General features: G+C 36.7%; 1 protein-coding gene across 2 annotated transcripts in view; it reads left to right on the forward strand.

Moving 5' to 3' along the window:
- Window positions 1–15,827, forward strand: part of VPS50 (VPS50 subunit of EARP/GARPII complex) — a 128,532-nt gene that overhangs the window by 90,921 nt on the left and 21,784 nt on the right. For both annotated transcript variants that reach the window (XM_059933852.1, XM_059933853.1), the window contains 2 exons: window positions 1,588–1,694; window positions 11,589–11,710. In XM_059933852.1, the coding sequence (XP_059789835.1) occupies window positions 1,588–1,694; window positions 11,589–11,710 (229 nt within the window). The remainder of the gene's footprint in view (window positions 1–1,587; window positions 1,695–11,588; window positions 11,711–15,827) is intronic.

Consider the following 15,827-nt stretch of genomic DNA (forward strand, 5'->3'; position numbering starts at 1 on the left):
GTATTTTTCATATTTGTAGGTCTGAAATCAGGATGCTTGGTACAATTGATGTATATAATTTTCCTAGAACATTTTTTTTAAGTGACATAGCTTCTTTTTTTGTTTATTATTTTATTTATTTGTTTTTTATTGAAGTATAGTTGATTTACAATATTGTGTTAGTTTTCAGTGTACAGCAAAGTGATTTGCTTATACATATATGTGTATATATATTCTTTTTAAAAATTCTTTTCCATTATAGTTTATTATAAGATATTGAATATAGTTCCCCATGCTATACAGTAAATGCTTGTTGTTTATCTATTTTATATCTATTTTTATGTATCTGTTAATCCCACACTCCCAGCTTATCCCCCCCTACCTCTCCTTTGGTAACCATAAGTATGTTTCTATGTCTGTGAGTCTGTTTCTGTTTTGTAAATAAGTTCATTTGTACTATTTTTTAGATCCCACATATAAGTGATATCATATATTTGTCTTTGTCTGACTTACTTCACTTAGTGTGATAATCTCTAGGCCCACCCATGTTGCTGCAAATGGCGTTATTTCATTCTTTTTTATGGTTGAGTAATATTCCATTGTATATATACACCACATCTTCTTTATCTACTCATCTGTTGATGGACACTTAAGTTGCTTCGATGTCTTGGCTGTTGTAAATAATGCCACTGTGAACATTTGGGGTGCATGTATCTTTTTGAATTAGAGCTTTTGGCTTTTCTGGATATATGCCCAGTAGTGGGATTGCTGGATCATGTGGTAACTCTAGTTTTAGTTTTTTAAGGACCCTCCATACTGCTCTCCATAGTGGCTGTATCAATTTACATTCCCACCAACAGTGCAAGAGGCTTCCCTTTTCTCCACACCCTCTCCAGCATTTATTATTTATAGACTTTTGATGATGGCCATTCTGACTGGTGTGAGCTGATACCTCATTATAGTTTTGATTTGCATTTCTCTAATAAATTAGCGATGCTGAACATCTTTTCATGTGCCTGTTGGCCATCTGTATGTCTTCTTTGGAGAAGTATCTATTTAGGTCTTCTGCTCATTTTTTGATTGGGTTGTTGTCTTTTTGTTATTGAGTTGTATGAGCTGTTTGTATATTTTGGAAATTAAGCCCTTGTCAGTCGCATCATTTGCAAATATTTTCTCCCATTCTATAGGTTGTCTTTTCATTTTGTTTATGGTTTCCTTTACTGTGCAAAAGCTTATAAGTTTGATTAGGTACCATCTGTTTATTTTCACTTTTATTTCTATTGCCTTGGGAGACTGACCTAAGAAAACATTGCTACAATTTAGTGATGTAGCTTCTTTTAATGGTTGTTAATTAATGTCTGAGAACCAAAGAAATACATTATAGTACTTTATTTCTCTGTTTACTGATTTCTCTTCCCCTCTGGACTGTAAGCTCTGTAAGGACAGGAGGATAATCTCTATATCCCCAGCTGATACGTGGTAAGACTTTCAGTAACTAATTGGTGATTTTCAGTAACTAATTAGCAAATTAGATCCTAAGCTGAATTACTTATTGATTTACTACTTGACAACCCTAATTGCAAATCTGTTTTGTTTTCTCATATTAAGCGTTTCTCGGGAGACTCTAAAAAGCAGGAAGAAATCAGATTACAGTCTAAATAAAGTGAATGCACCCATCTTAACAAATACAACACTGAATGTAATAAGACTTGTTGGTAAGTAACTACACCTTTAAAAAAAAAAAATTATTATAGCAGTTAAATTAGTCTACATTTGTTACCAAATGGGTTTTCATTGTGTACTCCAGTGCCCACCACAGTGAATGATTTAAGATGGTCATATGTCAGTGCCTTCTCATCTTAATTGCTCCAAATAGTATAATACTAATATTAATGTCAGTTTTTCTTTTTTAGTTAACTACTTAGAATTTGTGTCTTCCACTTTTTCTAAAATATTCCAATTAATAGAAATGTAGTGGAAAAATTCTCTGTGAGTTAGAGGTACATGTAGGATGATGATAATACCAGTTTTATATTTGCACAATATTTTGTACTTAATTGTTTCATTGATCTTTGCAATCTTCTTGTCAGATAGGCAGAGTGGATAGTGATTTTCTGGCATTTTCAGACACAAGAGTTCTATAAGCTAAATGTTCAAACCATAGGAAATGTTCTTATTACAGATAAGACCTTTATTGATGATTTTGTAGAAGGCAAATAGCATGAAGAAATGCCGTATGAAATATTTAGGTTTGAAGATGTTATGGATTTTTTAATATCAGTATTTCAAACTTTTATATGCTATCTCAACCTTTGTATTTCACAAATAGGTCTGTACATTTGACAAATAAGTTATAGAGATGTCTTCTCATGTTAATTAAGTCATCTATACCAGTCAAGAATCTTAGTGATTTTCTATAAAGATCTCTGTCTTCTGTTTATGGAGGTGATAATTTCCTGTTGCCTGGTTTAATTACTCTTAGCTCTGATAAAATAGTCTGTGTTCCTGAAGATAATTTCTAAATTTCATTAATGAATAGGATAAAGAAGACTTTTTAAAGAAGTCCCACTTTCTTTTAGGGAAAATAGTGTGGAAAAGTAATAATGAACTGAGCAGAAAAGAAAAATTATGTATTTTTATGACACAGAAAAATGACAGATCTAAAAAGCTATTGTATGGCTGATTATTGCTGGGGAATTAGCTTTTCTTCTTTATCCAAGAGAGCTAACTGAACCTAGCATCATGAGTTAGTCTCTAGAATTTACAGAATCAGAATTAGAAGAATTCTGAAGAGGTCATCTGGTATAATTTACCATAGAATGAGGATTTCTTTCTTTACTGCATCTGATATGTGGTGGCCATCTAGCCTCTGTTTTATGTGTTACAATTGCTGGAAGCATATTACTTTGCAAGACTACTCATTCTGCTGTTAGACTGATTTAACTGGTAGAAATCTCGTCCTCATGCTAAACCAAAATCTCTATCTCTGTCTCTGTCTCTAATTCTACCCTCTGGTCTTAGTTATGCCCTTAAAAGCAAAAAGAGTAAGTCTATACTTTTTTCTCCTACTTTTCCATGTGGTCACTTTTCAGATATGTGGTGGTAGTTATACTGTCCTTCCTTTCCTTGTACTTCCCCTTCCCCAATCCATTCTTCAGGGTCAGTGTACTCAATTGCCTTACAAGGTCCTCACTGATGGATATTCCAAAGTCCTTGTCATGCTCCTCAGTCTTAGGTACTCACTGTAGTTTTCGGTGTCTGGATACACGCTTGAGATGTAGTTGAATGAAGCCAGCTTTTGCTCGGTTATGTTGAAGTAACAAAACACCCTAACATATCAGTGGCTTTCAACCCAGAGGTTTATCGTGATGCATATTGACTCCTGATCATCTTAGTTCTGCCCCATGTATGTCTTCATTCTGAGATGCAGGCTGAAAAAGTAGCAGCAATCTGGGATTTGGGGAGAAGAGTAGAGCTGAACCATGTTATGACTCTTAAAGCTGCCACTCTGATGTGCCACCCTGACATGTCACTGGTCATAGCAAGTCAGGCTTGACTGGAAGAGAGAAGTGTACTTCTGTCACAGGAAGGCACAACCAGTCCAGGGCAGTGGACAAGGATGCATAATCCTCTTACAAGGAGTGGAGGTGGGGAAGAGCAGATAATTGGGGAAAATAATACAATCAACCACATTTAAGTGGTTATATATATTTTTTTCCTTTCCTAGTTCAAAAAGGACTAGAGGTCATCATACTGCTTTTTACTCTAAAAGACATACATTCACTCAAATCAAATCAGATATAAAGCCACAACAAAATTGAGGAGGGGGAAGTCATGTTTTATTCAGTTCAGTGCAGACAAATCCAAATCTTCACTTCTTGATAGGCATAAGGAAATGAAGAAACAATGCATTGTGCTATTCTCATTATCTAAGAAGGGATATTATAATGATAGAAGTGTGCTGCTGGTGCTAAGTTCAGAAGACAGTAACAACGAATTCTTATATAAGGATTACTGACCAACACAGTGGACACTGTTTTCTAACAGTGGACTTACAGAAACAGAAAAGCTGCATGCTTATGGGCCTTTGGTAATCAGCCATATAAAGCCAGAGCAGTCCTGAATAAAACCTTACTCAGGGAAGAGAATCTGACCTTTGTCATTTCAGTCTTCTTCCCACTAGATCTTTTACTAGAGTTGCAATTAGGAAACAAGGCCTAGTATGAAAATTTAACTTTCATGTCTTTCCATTTAGGGCTGGAATTAGGTGCTGCCATTATTCCCCAGTAGACTTTCATGCCTACCACTTCCTCTCTCCCTGGGATGTCTTTATCTTCATATTGTACATATTCATAAAATAGAACTTTAAGGGAACCACTCACTAAGGGGTCTCCAACTAGTAAATGCACTATTCCAACCACGGTTGTTATTGCATAGAGGTGCTTGAAGACTATAAACTGGCAAAGGTAATGTCTCTTCTTACAAAGCCAGAAGTACAGTTGTGTAAATAAGATAGATTAATTTTTGGTGCCTGGGAAGATGAAGGAACTAATTACTCAGTGGTTGGGAGACACATTTTAGAACATTAAAGGCATATTCAAAATGTCGTTTTTAAGTGGTATTTATTTGGCATAATTAGGAGAGATTAAACAGAAGAGTGTTAATGGGGCTTCCCAGCGCCAGGTGGTACCTAAATCTGTTAGAAAGTCTTGGCGTTTTTTCACAAGCGCAGAGGACCAATCAGAACGCTTGCTTGTGAAAAAAGAAAATCCTGTTAGCCTGATGATTTCTTGCAGACAGAGGCAGAGAAATTTTAGGGAATGTGTTTCATCACTGAAGTAGCCTTTGTATCCAAGGAGGCAGCTCTCACTTGAGCGGGTGTGATAGGTCTGAGGGGCAGAAGATAGGTTGCCGAAACCCATGTTTGTAAAACCTACAGATCTTACAACAAAATTATTACTTTAGCAGCTGGAAAAAATACACACCAGCACATGCACAGGACTTAACATTAAACCAGAATATGTACATAAGGGATATTTAGTCATACTGTGACTGAGTTGCAGTGTATATGATGGAGAACACAGAAATAGGAGGGAAGAAATCTCCTTCATTGGTACATTCTTTTAGGTGGGGCATTGATATTTTTATTTTATTATGGAGTGTTTTAAATTGAAAAAGTAATGCATGAAAATGGTTAAAAATTAAAATACCCTGAGGTATAAACAAAACTCCTGACCTCCAAGTCTCCTTCCTCATTTATAGCATTTCCAGTTTGCCTTTATGTGCTCTTTATATCCACTGATGATCTCTCGACTTAGTGCACTGTAATAAGGGTAACGAACATCCTTCCAGCTCAGGTTCTGTTCTTGCTTTTGCCCCATCAGATTGTCAGCTCCTACATGAGGAGAGAGTTTCTCATCTTTGCAGCATATAGAGCACCCAGCCAAGTGCTTTTTGCTTTTGTAGGTGCTCAATATACATTGGACTGACAAAACTTAATTTGTAAAATCTGAGTATTAGAGAAACACTTTTTGCTCCTCTCGTAATAATCCACAGCGGAAGGAGCCCCCTCACGCCCACCCCTGACCCATGCACATGTGCATACACACACACACTTCCAGCACTTCTTTTTACCCTGTGTTCCCTCCTCTGCATAGGGGCTGTGGCGCACTGACTGAATTCCCCTGGGCCACCTTTCCTGTGGTAATCACACTCCTCTCTCTGCATTTCCTACGATGAGCTAGTAAGGCAGGCCCCGTCCTGTTCCTCTTGGTTGTCGTCCTTGTCCGTCCGTGCTGGTACTTGGCTGGTTTCTTTGCCAGTCCCTCTGTGTGTCTCTTTCCCTTGAGTATAAGGACTCATGGTCTAGATTTAGGGTGAGAGAGGGGTTTTTTAAAATTGAAGTACAGTTGATTTACAATGTTTCAGGTGTACAGCAAAGTGATTCAGTTATATATAGATATATACACACACACATATACATACATATATATGTATATATTTCTTTTTCAAAGTCTTTTCCATTATAGGTTATTACAAGATATTGAATATAGTTCCCTGTGCTATACAGTAGGTCCTTGTTATTTATTTTATGTATAGTAGTTTGTAACCCCAAATTCCTAATTATCCCTCCCCTGCTTTTGGTAACCATAGGTTTGTTTTCTATGTCTGTCAGTCTATTTCTGTTTTGTAAATAAGTTCATTTGTATCACTTTTTGGATTCCACATATAAGTGATATTGTGTGATATTTGTCTTTCTCTGACTTTGCTTAGTATGATAATCTCTAGGTCCGTCCACGTTGCTGCAAAGGATGAGAGTTTAAACAGTGCTTCCCCTGTGAAGCTTTTCCTCATCTCTAGATTAGGTTAGATTCCCTTCACGTAACATCCTATATATACTTCTCCCTTTTTGCATTCATCATAAGTATATTTATTTTAAAATAATAGCAGAGGTAGCTAAGACTTCTTGCTCTTTTATTATATGCTATGTAAACACTTCACATGAATTTTCTCATGAATTCTTCATAGTACCCTTTTTACAAACTAAATTGAAGCCCAGAGATGAATAACTTGCCTTATGTCTGTCACATAACTGGTTAAGTGGTAGAACCAGGTTGTCTGATCTTAGAGCCAGTAAGTTCTTAACTTTCATGCTTCACAGCCAGTGGAGGACATCTGGAGCATTAATTCCTGGACGGAGTTCAGCAAGGTTATAATATAGGTTGGAGGCAGGAGTAGGAACTTCTCACAGTTTGTAATTTGGGAAGAGACATCTTTTCTGATTATCTGGGCTATGTATTAGGTAACCTTCCTCCGTGTTTCCAAAGCATGCTGTGTCCACTGCTCTCTCTGTGCCCTCTGTCGGGAACTCTGGAGAGGAAGAGAGAGGGTGGTATGCATCTGAACCATATCTTGAACCACTGACCACATTTTTCCAACTAGGCTGGCTAACTTTAGAACCATGCTTCTATTTTTTATCAAGGTAGCACCTCTCACAGCAACACATTAAATAGTAAAGAAGAGCTTGCGGCGAAAAGCAGGTGTCTCCCATCCACCCACTGCTCCCTGCCAGGAGTGTGAAGGCAATCTCTTGGTTTGTTTCTGTTTGTCTTTCTTCTAGTTGTAATTGCCCAGAAAAGGGTGATAAGAAGTAAATGTTTTGAATCCTTGTCAGTCTAAATATGTCTTTATTCTGCTCTTTCATGGAGTGACAATTTAGTTAGGTATAGAATTGTCATTAAAAATTACTTTTCCTCAGAAAGTTAAAACCTCTAATGTTCTATTCATTTTATTGTAGGTGAATTTCTTCTCTCTCTCTCTCTTTCTCTCTCTCTGAAACCTTTTAGTGTTTTTTCCCTTGATGTTTCAAAATTCTCTATTGACGCATCTATGTGTGAGTTCTTTTTCATTAAGTGTGTTGGGTAGTTCGTGACCCTTTCAATCTGAAGGTTCATGTGTTCCTCAGCTGTGACTGATACTGCTGTTTCTTTGAGGATTTCTACCTCCCCATTTTATTTAATCTCTTTCTTTGATTTCCCCTTACTCAAGTGTTTAGTGTCTTAGGTTGGCCCTTTATGTCTGTCATATTTTTCTAATATTTTTCTATATTCTTTTTGCTGTACCTTCTGGGAGACTTCCTTTTTCCCATTTCTTTAATTTTTTATTTAAAAAATCACATTTTTAATGACTTTAAATCTTTAAGAACCCTTCTATAATCTGTGTTTTTTCCTGCCATATTCACCTTTTATAGGGTTTTATATAATTACTGTATTTCTCTTCCTTAGCTTCAATTATTTTATTTTCTCTGGGACCAGCTTTTCTTTTTACTTTCAGTCTCTGAATTTTCCTCATGGGCCTGGTGATGTTTGATTATTCTTCCCTAAAATAGAAGGCCTGTATAGCCATTGTGGGTGTCCTCTGCTGAGTAACTAGAACTGTGTTGGAGCTGGCTCCTTCTCCTTAGAATGAATCCTGACTAGGAACTTTATGTATAGAGTAGGGCAGGTCTGGGTGGATTTACTGGTAGCCTTTACATTATGGGACAGATCCCCAAATTCCCAGAATGAGATAGATTTTAATCTGTGGTGCCAATATCCACACTAGAAACCTTAGCTTTTCTTATTTATTTTCTTAAGTTTGCTCAATTTGGGGGGTGGGGGGGCTTGTTTACTTCTTTTGAAGAGGAATCCTAGGGGGTTTTATTGTTTTTGTCTGTGGGAAAATTCTGGCAGCCTCTACAGGAGTCCCCCCTTATTTGTGGGGGATATGTTCCAAGATATCCCCTGTGGATGCCTGAAACCACAGATAGTAGCAAACCCTATATATACTATGTCTTTTCTTATACATACATACCTATAATAAAGTCTAATTTATAAATTAGGCACAGGAAGAAATTAACAACAAAAACTAATAATAAAAATAGAAAAATTATAACAATATACTATAATAAAAGTTATGTAAATATAGTCTCTCTCTCTCTCTCACACAATATCTTATTGTACGGATATAATGCCTTTGCCATTTTAGCTAAGCACTTATCACTGTGGCTGTATCTTTTGCAGTCTGAGGTGTGACAACAGAACTAGCATGAATTTCTTTTTCCTTCTTCCAAGTTTCACAGATAGAAGATTCATTCTTACCACAGATCTTAGCAACCTCACCATATGACTTTTTTTCTTTCCTTATTAAGTCATGAACTTTCACCTTTTCACTTGAAAGAAGCACTTTACAACTTCTCTTTGGCATACCCGAAATGCCAGCATCACTACTCTTGCGTTTTGGGGCCATCATTAAATAAAATAAGAATTACCTGAACACAAGCACTGAGATACCACAACAGTTGATCTGATAACTGAGATGGCTACTAAGTGACTAATGGGCAGAATGTGCTGGACAAAGGGATGGTGCCAGATGGCACGAGATTTCATCATGCTACTCAGAACAACACTTGATTTAAAACTTATGAATTGTTTATTTCTGGAATTTTCTATTTAATATTCTTGGACTGAGGTTGACCGTGGGTAACTGAAACTGCTGATAAGGGGTGGGGGAGGGCTACAGTAATAACTGCTGGGGAGGAACAGTAACTGGGGGCATGTGGACAGGTAGTTTGTCCCATATGTAGACCTTCAATTAATCCGTCCTTTCTCAGCCCTATTTCTTGCTCCTGTTCTCTTGCTGTACCTGCTGCTTCTAAGCAGTCACATCCTATCGGACAGCTTCCACCTTCTTTGTGGTTCTCTTTGCATTTTTCCATCAACCTGTTTCCATCTACTGTCTGTCATCTAGTACAGGGGTTGGGAAACTATAGCCTGCAGGCCAAATCAATCTGACTGCCTGTTTTTGTAAATAACGTTTTATTGGAATACAGCCATGCTCGTTTGTTCACATATTGTCTATGGCTGCTTTTGTGCTATGACAGCAGAGTTGAGTAGTTGAAACAGAGACCAGCAGAGCTGAGTATCTGCCACAGAGACTGAATGACATACAAAGCCTAAACTATCTAGTCTTTGGTCCTTTACAGGAAAGGTTTGCCAACCCCTGGTCTAGAAATGTTTTGAGATTTCTCATTTTCTGGTGATCATACCTACCTGCTGTTACCTTCTCACCCACTTCTCTTCATAGATGTTTTAATTCATTGTAAAATTCTCTTTTAGTTCAGTAAGTCTGAGGGGGTGCATAAGTTCCCTCAGGCCTCCAAAGGCCTACTCTGCCCTCTCGAACTGGAAAGACAGAGTTCTCGCTCTTCTACATTTGAATATACTGGCAGCCTGCTTATCGATGGCTGCCTTCCATGTATGACCATTTAAGGTCATGGAAGGAGCTCTGTGAGAGAGCAGAGACTCTGTGTAGTTCCTTGTGTCTTAACACAAGGCCAAGAACATAGTAAGCTTTCAAAAAGTGTTTGTTGAATGTATTGAATGAGTGAATGAATGTGTTTTTTTTTTTCAGAGCACTTGGGACCATCTAGTTTTTTTTTCCTTCTGAATGCACATTTAAAATAGCTTTTACCTATTAAGAATTCATTTTTATATCCTTTCTTAAGATGAATTATATGAACAATGGTTAATCTTATTAGGAATGGAGAGGAGCTTTGTATTCTGGATATGTATCAACCCAGATGTTTGCATCCTTCCTCATTCTACTATTCACCTGTTTAAAATTTTCTTTTATGGATTAAAGTAATATAACATTTTTTCATTTTTTTCCTTTACAGTATCACATTATTTAATGTGTAAATAGTTACAGTTTAAATAGCTATATGTTTGCAGTCAATGAAATATCTGCACAGTGATCCAGAATGTTCTAGGAGCATATTTTCAAATATTTTTCAATTGAGATTTTTTTTTAAAATGTCTGATTATGTGAAATAATTACAAAGAATGATTCTGAAACAAAAGACTTGTAAATAGGAATAAGAACAGAATCTAAATAGAATAGTTTTTACTTTACGATGTGTATGTCTTCCTGACCATCTATTATTTAGAATCATTTCTCATGTAAATTAAGACGGATGGACTGAGTTCTTAGATAATAAAGAAATGGTTTTGATAGTAGACATTTCCATTAGAGTAAATTTGTCATTTTTTTCTACTGCAGTTAATGTGTTTTCTCTTGAATCCTGGTGTCCTCAATAGTACCAATTTAAAATTTATAGCAGTTACATAAAGTAGAGCCAGCACCTGAATTATTTGCTCATTTGGAAATAAAGCAAATGGCCTGTTTTAACATCTTCTGCAGAAGAGCATTTTTTTTTTTTATAGATATGCTTCTTTCCCTATTATTTCCTATAAAAAATAAACACAATTAGGGACTCATTATTGTTTGTTATTTGATTCAGCCCATCTCCCATGCACCCTTCAAACACATTAACAAGTTTATGAATGCAGACATTTTGGTTTTTAAATTTTTTTCTGTAACTGTGTCATATGTTTAGAGGAAAAAGAGTGGAATATTGGCATCTTCCAAAGGAAGGAATGAGGAGGGATATGTTCTTGGCACTTTGCGAGTATTGAGCTCTTGAGTGATGTAGTGATAAAGAAATGTTCTTAGCCTCTGACACTAGATTTCACAGGGCTAGGATTCAGGGGAATGAGAAGTGTCTTCCATGTGTCCTTTTTCTTCTTGTTTTTTTACTTTTGCTATGTGTGTATAAGCTTATGAAAAGAACCCCACTCTTCCTCAAGTACATTGTCTTTTGTTTTATTACACCTAAACAATTTTGAAGGCATTGTTTGAAATGGAATCTCCAAGAAATAAGGAACTGTGTTGTTTGTACAGTGTCATTGTAGAAGAGTTAGTTTAAGAGTTCCATAAATATAAGGCAAACAGTAAAATATAGTGATATGAAAAATCTTTGTAGGTATTTTTTTATATCAGTGCCATCCAGTAGTACTTTCCAAGATGGTATAACTGTTCTGTATCAGTGCTGTCCAGTACAGTAGTCACTAGCTACAAGTGACTGTTGAGTACTTGAGGCATGGCTGGTGTGACTGAGGAATGTAATATTTCATTAAAAAAATATTTTGGTAAAGTAATTTTATGGTTTCTTAATAATTATAGACTAACAGATTTTAATTTTGTTCTATTTAAATTTTTTTTCTTTTCAGGTAAATATATGCAGATGATGAACATTCTTAAACCAATTGCTTTTGATGTTATCCATTTCATGTCTCAGCTATTTGATTATTACTTGTATGCAATATATACCTTTTTTGGTCGGAATGATTCAGTAAGTTAACCTTTTCGGGGAGGAGTCTGTTTCTTTTAAAATTTATTTGTTTTTGTAAAAAGTTCATTCTCTCTGTATAAAATACATAAATAACATTAAATTGAAAATTATCCATCAAAAATCCAACATATTATTGATATTAGCTTTTTGTGTGCCCCATCACCTTATTTAAAATACATTAATTTTAAGCTTTGATATGATAAGCATATTGTATGTTATTCAAATTTTTGGCAGAAAAAGTGCAGCATCAATTTCTAACCTTGACATATTTTGGTGATGAAAAATGTGCAGGTTGCCTTGTTTAAATCTGGCCCAGTGTGTAATTATTACACAGTAAATGAGACATTTTAAATATTGGCTAACAACCTTAGCAGGCACTACTACATTCAGAAGATAATGGCAAATATTTATTTAAATAAATTGAAAATCTTTGAACTGAACCTGCCACAGAATTAATTTTCCTGCACCTCCTTTTTGTGTTTCCAAAGCTCTTGTTGAGTTTATCTTTTTCTACTCCTAAGGAGAACAGCACAGTATTAAGCAGGTAACTGATCTGATACTTGGGAATTATTATGTAGTTCACCTACGTGTTTGACAGTTTTTCGTTTAAAAGTATACTCATAATACTAACTTTTCACATACTATATTTTGTACCTTTTCAAAAACTTGTGAATTTTAATGGATAACTATATTCATCATATAAATGTTCATAGTCTTGCTGTGATTACAAGTATATCAAAGACATGATCTTTTAATATGGGATCTGAATTCCCTATGTTCTTAACTCTGCAAAATTAAAAAGAATACTAATATAATCAGAAACTAAGTTGCTGCAGAATTTATGTTACTATAAAATATGTAGTAATCCCTCACTCAATAAATAAATATTAAAGAAGAAAGACATTCTGGAGTTTTAGCCAATTGTCAGAATCGTTCAGTCTTCTACATGAGCTTTACTCTGTCTTCTTGGACTGTGCCTCTAGACCCGTGCAGTCTAAGAGAAGTTTTGCAATAATGGAAATGTTCTATATTTGTACTGTCCAATATGGTAGCCATAAACCAGAAGTGGCTTTTGAGCACTTGAAACGTGACTGGTATGATTGGGGACTGAATTTTTAATTGTACTTGATTTTAGTTAGTTTATCTTGAAATATAAATAGCCACACATGACTTGTGACTATCATATTAGTTAAAACAGTTCTGGACCACAGTTTTGATAAGATGTGTTCAAGTAGAGTCCTTCAGAAACTTTGGGAACTGAGTGCTTTTGGATGTGCCTTTCTAGCTGATTAGACACTGGCACAGATTTGTTTACAGTGGGGTTCACTAGAACCTGATGAAAGTTAACAAAGTACAGGTAGGTGCTCACTGTAAAATATGCTGCATATTTTATTTAAAATCTGTTATGTTTTAAAGAAAACATTAGTCTGATATTTTATATTAAAAGCATTTTAATCCTGTAAGACTCAGTAAAAGCCATTTCACTGTATTCAAACAATATTGTTAATTATAAGGGTTTCTTTCTATCTGGATGTTCACCCATATGCTGTATTAGAAACAGTTTGTATTCTATGAACCAGAACAAAATGTGCATATGAGCGAATTTGTATGAGTGAATACTGCCTTTACTCTACCTCTTACTTGCACTTTTTAACATGGCTACTGCTGCTTCCTTCCCAGAAGAGAGAGAATTGTATGAGTGAATTTAAATGGTTGCTGCTTATGGAAGAATAAGCATCTCATTGTGTCCTGGGGGTTCTAGAAAGTCATTGTCTGGGAGGGGGACACAGTGTATGCATTAGGTTAAGGGCTTTTTTTCTGTTCATACTAATTACTCCTGAAGCTCCTACTCTTCACTGAACTGGTTATAGCCTACTACATCATGTTGTAGTATATATCTAATCCATTTGATTCTATTATAATAATGGTACTCATAGTATTGCTTTGTCTTGCCTTGCCTCAAGCCTTCTGTTGTTCAACTCTTGAGTTATGTTTTCCTTGGTCCTTCCTGTTCACATTCTTTTGTGAAGACCATTCTGTAGCTTACTTTAATGCAGTAGTAAGCACATAGTAGATTCTTAGGAGACATGGATTGATATCCTAATTATTTCTTTTTTAATAATTTATTTATTTGGCTGCGTTGGGTCTTTGTTGCTGCACGTGGGCTTTCTCTAGTTGTGGCAAGCAGGGGCTAGTCTTCATTGCGGTGCGCGGGTGTCTCATTGTGGTGGCTTCTCTTGTTGCGGAGCATGGGCTCTAGGCACACGGGCTTCCGTAGTTGCAGCATGTGGGCTCAGTAGTTTTGGCGCTCGGGCCCTAGAGCTCATGGTCTTCCGTAGTTGCGGCGCATGGGCTCAGTAGTTGCAGCACGCGGGCTTCCATTGCAGTGGCTTCTCTTGTTGTGGAGTACGGGCTCTAGGTGTGCAGGCTTCAGTAGTTGTGGCATGCTGGCTCAGTAGTTGTGGCTCACGGGCTCTAGAGCGCAGGCTCAGTAGTTGTGGCGCACGGGCTTAGTTGCTCTGTGGCATGTGGGATCTTTCCGGACCAGGGCTTGAACCCATGTCCCCTGCATTGGCAGGTGGATTCTTAACCACTGCATGACCAGGGAAGTCCGAACTCCTAATTATTTCTTATCCAAGTAAATCTTATGAGGGTTATTACTTGACAACGGTTTGTGAGCCTCATTTAAAGTTAACTTTCATTAATGGAACTGTTTTTTTGTAGAGAGTCAGATTCAAAATCTAAACTTTTAAGAATGAATTAACTTCCATTTCTGGGTATGAGGGACTGAGACCTTATTAGATGATATTTCCTGCAGAAAACAATTATAAAACCTGGTTGTTTTATAAAACAAAAGGCAACTTCTTGAAGATGCTGGAGAGTGAACAGAAGCATATAGACTCTGGTGGGAGTTCACTCTAGCGGTTGGGGAAAGGGAAGCTATAAAAAGAAATTCCGGGCTTCCCTGGTGGCGCAGTGGTTGAGAGTCCGCCTGCCAATGCAGGGGCCACGGGTTCGAGCCCTGGTCCGGGAAGATCCCACATGCCACGGAGAAACTAAGCCCATGCACCACAACTACTGAGCCCTCGTGCCACAGCTACTGAAGCCCATGCTCCGAGAGCCTGTGCTCCGCAACAAGGGAAGCCACCACAATGAGAAGCCCACGCACCGCAACGAAGAATAGCCCCCTCTCGCCTCAACTAGAGAAAGCCCGGGCAGAGCAACGAAGACCCAGTGCAGCCAAAAATAAATAAATAAATAAATAAATAAATAAATTAATTAATTAAAAAAAAAATCCATCTCCATGGCCTTTAGCCCAGGACTAAGTGCAGTCCCTGAGGCACATAACTGGAGACACGCATAAGAAAACCTATAGTCTTTATGGATTGGGGAACCAGAAAAGTGAAGCCAGGAAACTGGGAACACTGAAAAGAGTTAGGGAGAAGTTCAGATGGGGAAGAGTCAGAGGAGGGATCCCCAGTTTCTGTCTACCCACATCTCTGACTAACCCATGAACCATGTTAGTGTGGAACAGACTGACTGCAGCCAGTCAAAGAAAAAAGATCTGAATAGAGACTGAAGCTGCTACACAAGAGACAGTTTATAGTTCAAGCCTGGCCAAGAAAATTGCATACTGAAAACAAAGGAAACAGTACTTACTGGAGAAAAATAACAGAATCCAAAATCTCCAGAATTGAATGGATGATGCAATCCAATGTTACCTAAATACATAGAGCCAAAAAAGAGGAATACATCCTTCAGTAAAAAGAAAATAAGTATAGTCTGAACTCAAGATGTTGGAACTAAGGGATAAAGATTTTAAATGGACCATTTTAACTATCTTCAATAAAGTAAAACAAAACATGTTTTAAATGCATGAACATCTCAGTAGAGAAATAAGAAGTTCTAGTAGAAACAGTAGGAAGAAAACCAAAGAGAAATCCTAGAACTGAAAATTCAGTTCCAGCAATTAAAAAAAATTACTGAATGTACTTAGCCAAATGGACATGACAGAGGAAAGAATTTGTGAACTTGAAAATAGATCAATAGAAATTATTCAAAATGCAGAACATAGAGAAAAAATTGAAAAACAAAGACGATGAAAACCTTAGGGACA

This window comes from Balaenoptera ricei, chromosome 9 (genome assembly GCF_028023285.1).
Source record: "Balaenoptera ricei isolate mBalRic1 chromosome 9, mBalRic1.hap2, whole genome shotgun sequence".
Lineage (NCBI taxonomy): Eukaryota > Metazoa > Chordata > Mammalia > Artiodactyla > Balaenopteridae > Balaenoptera > Balaenoptera ricei.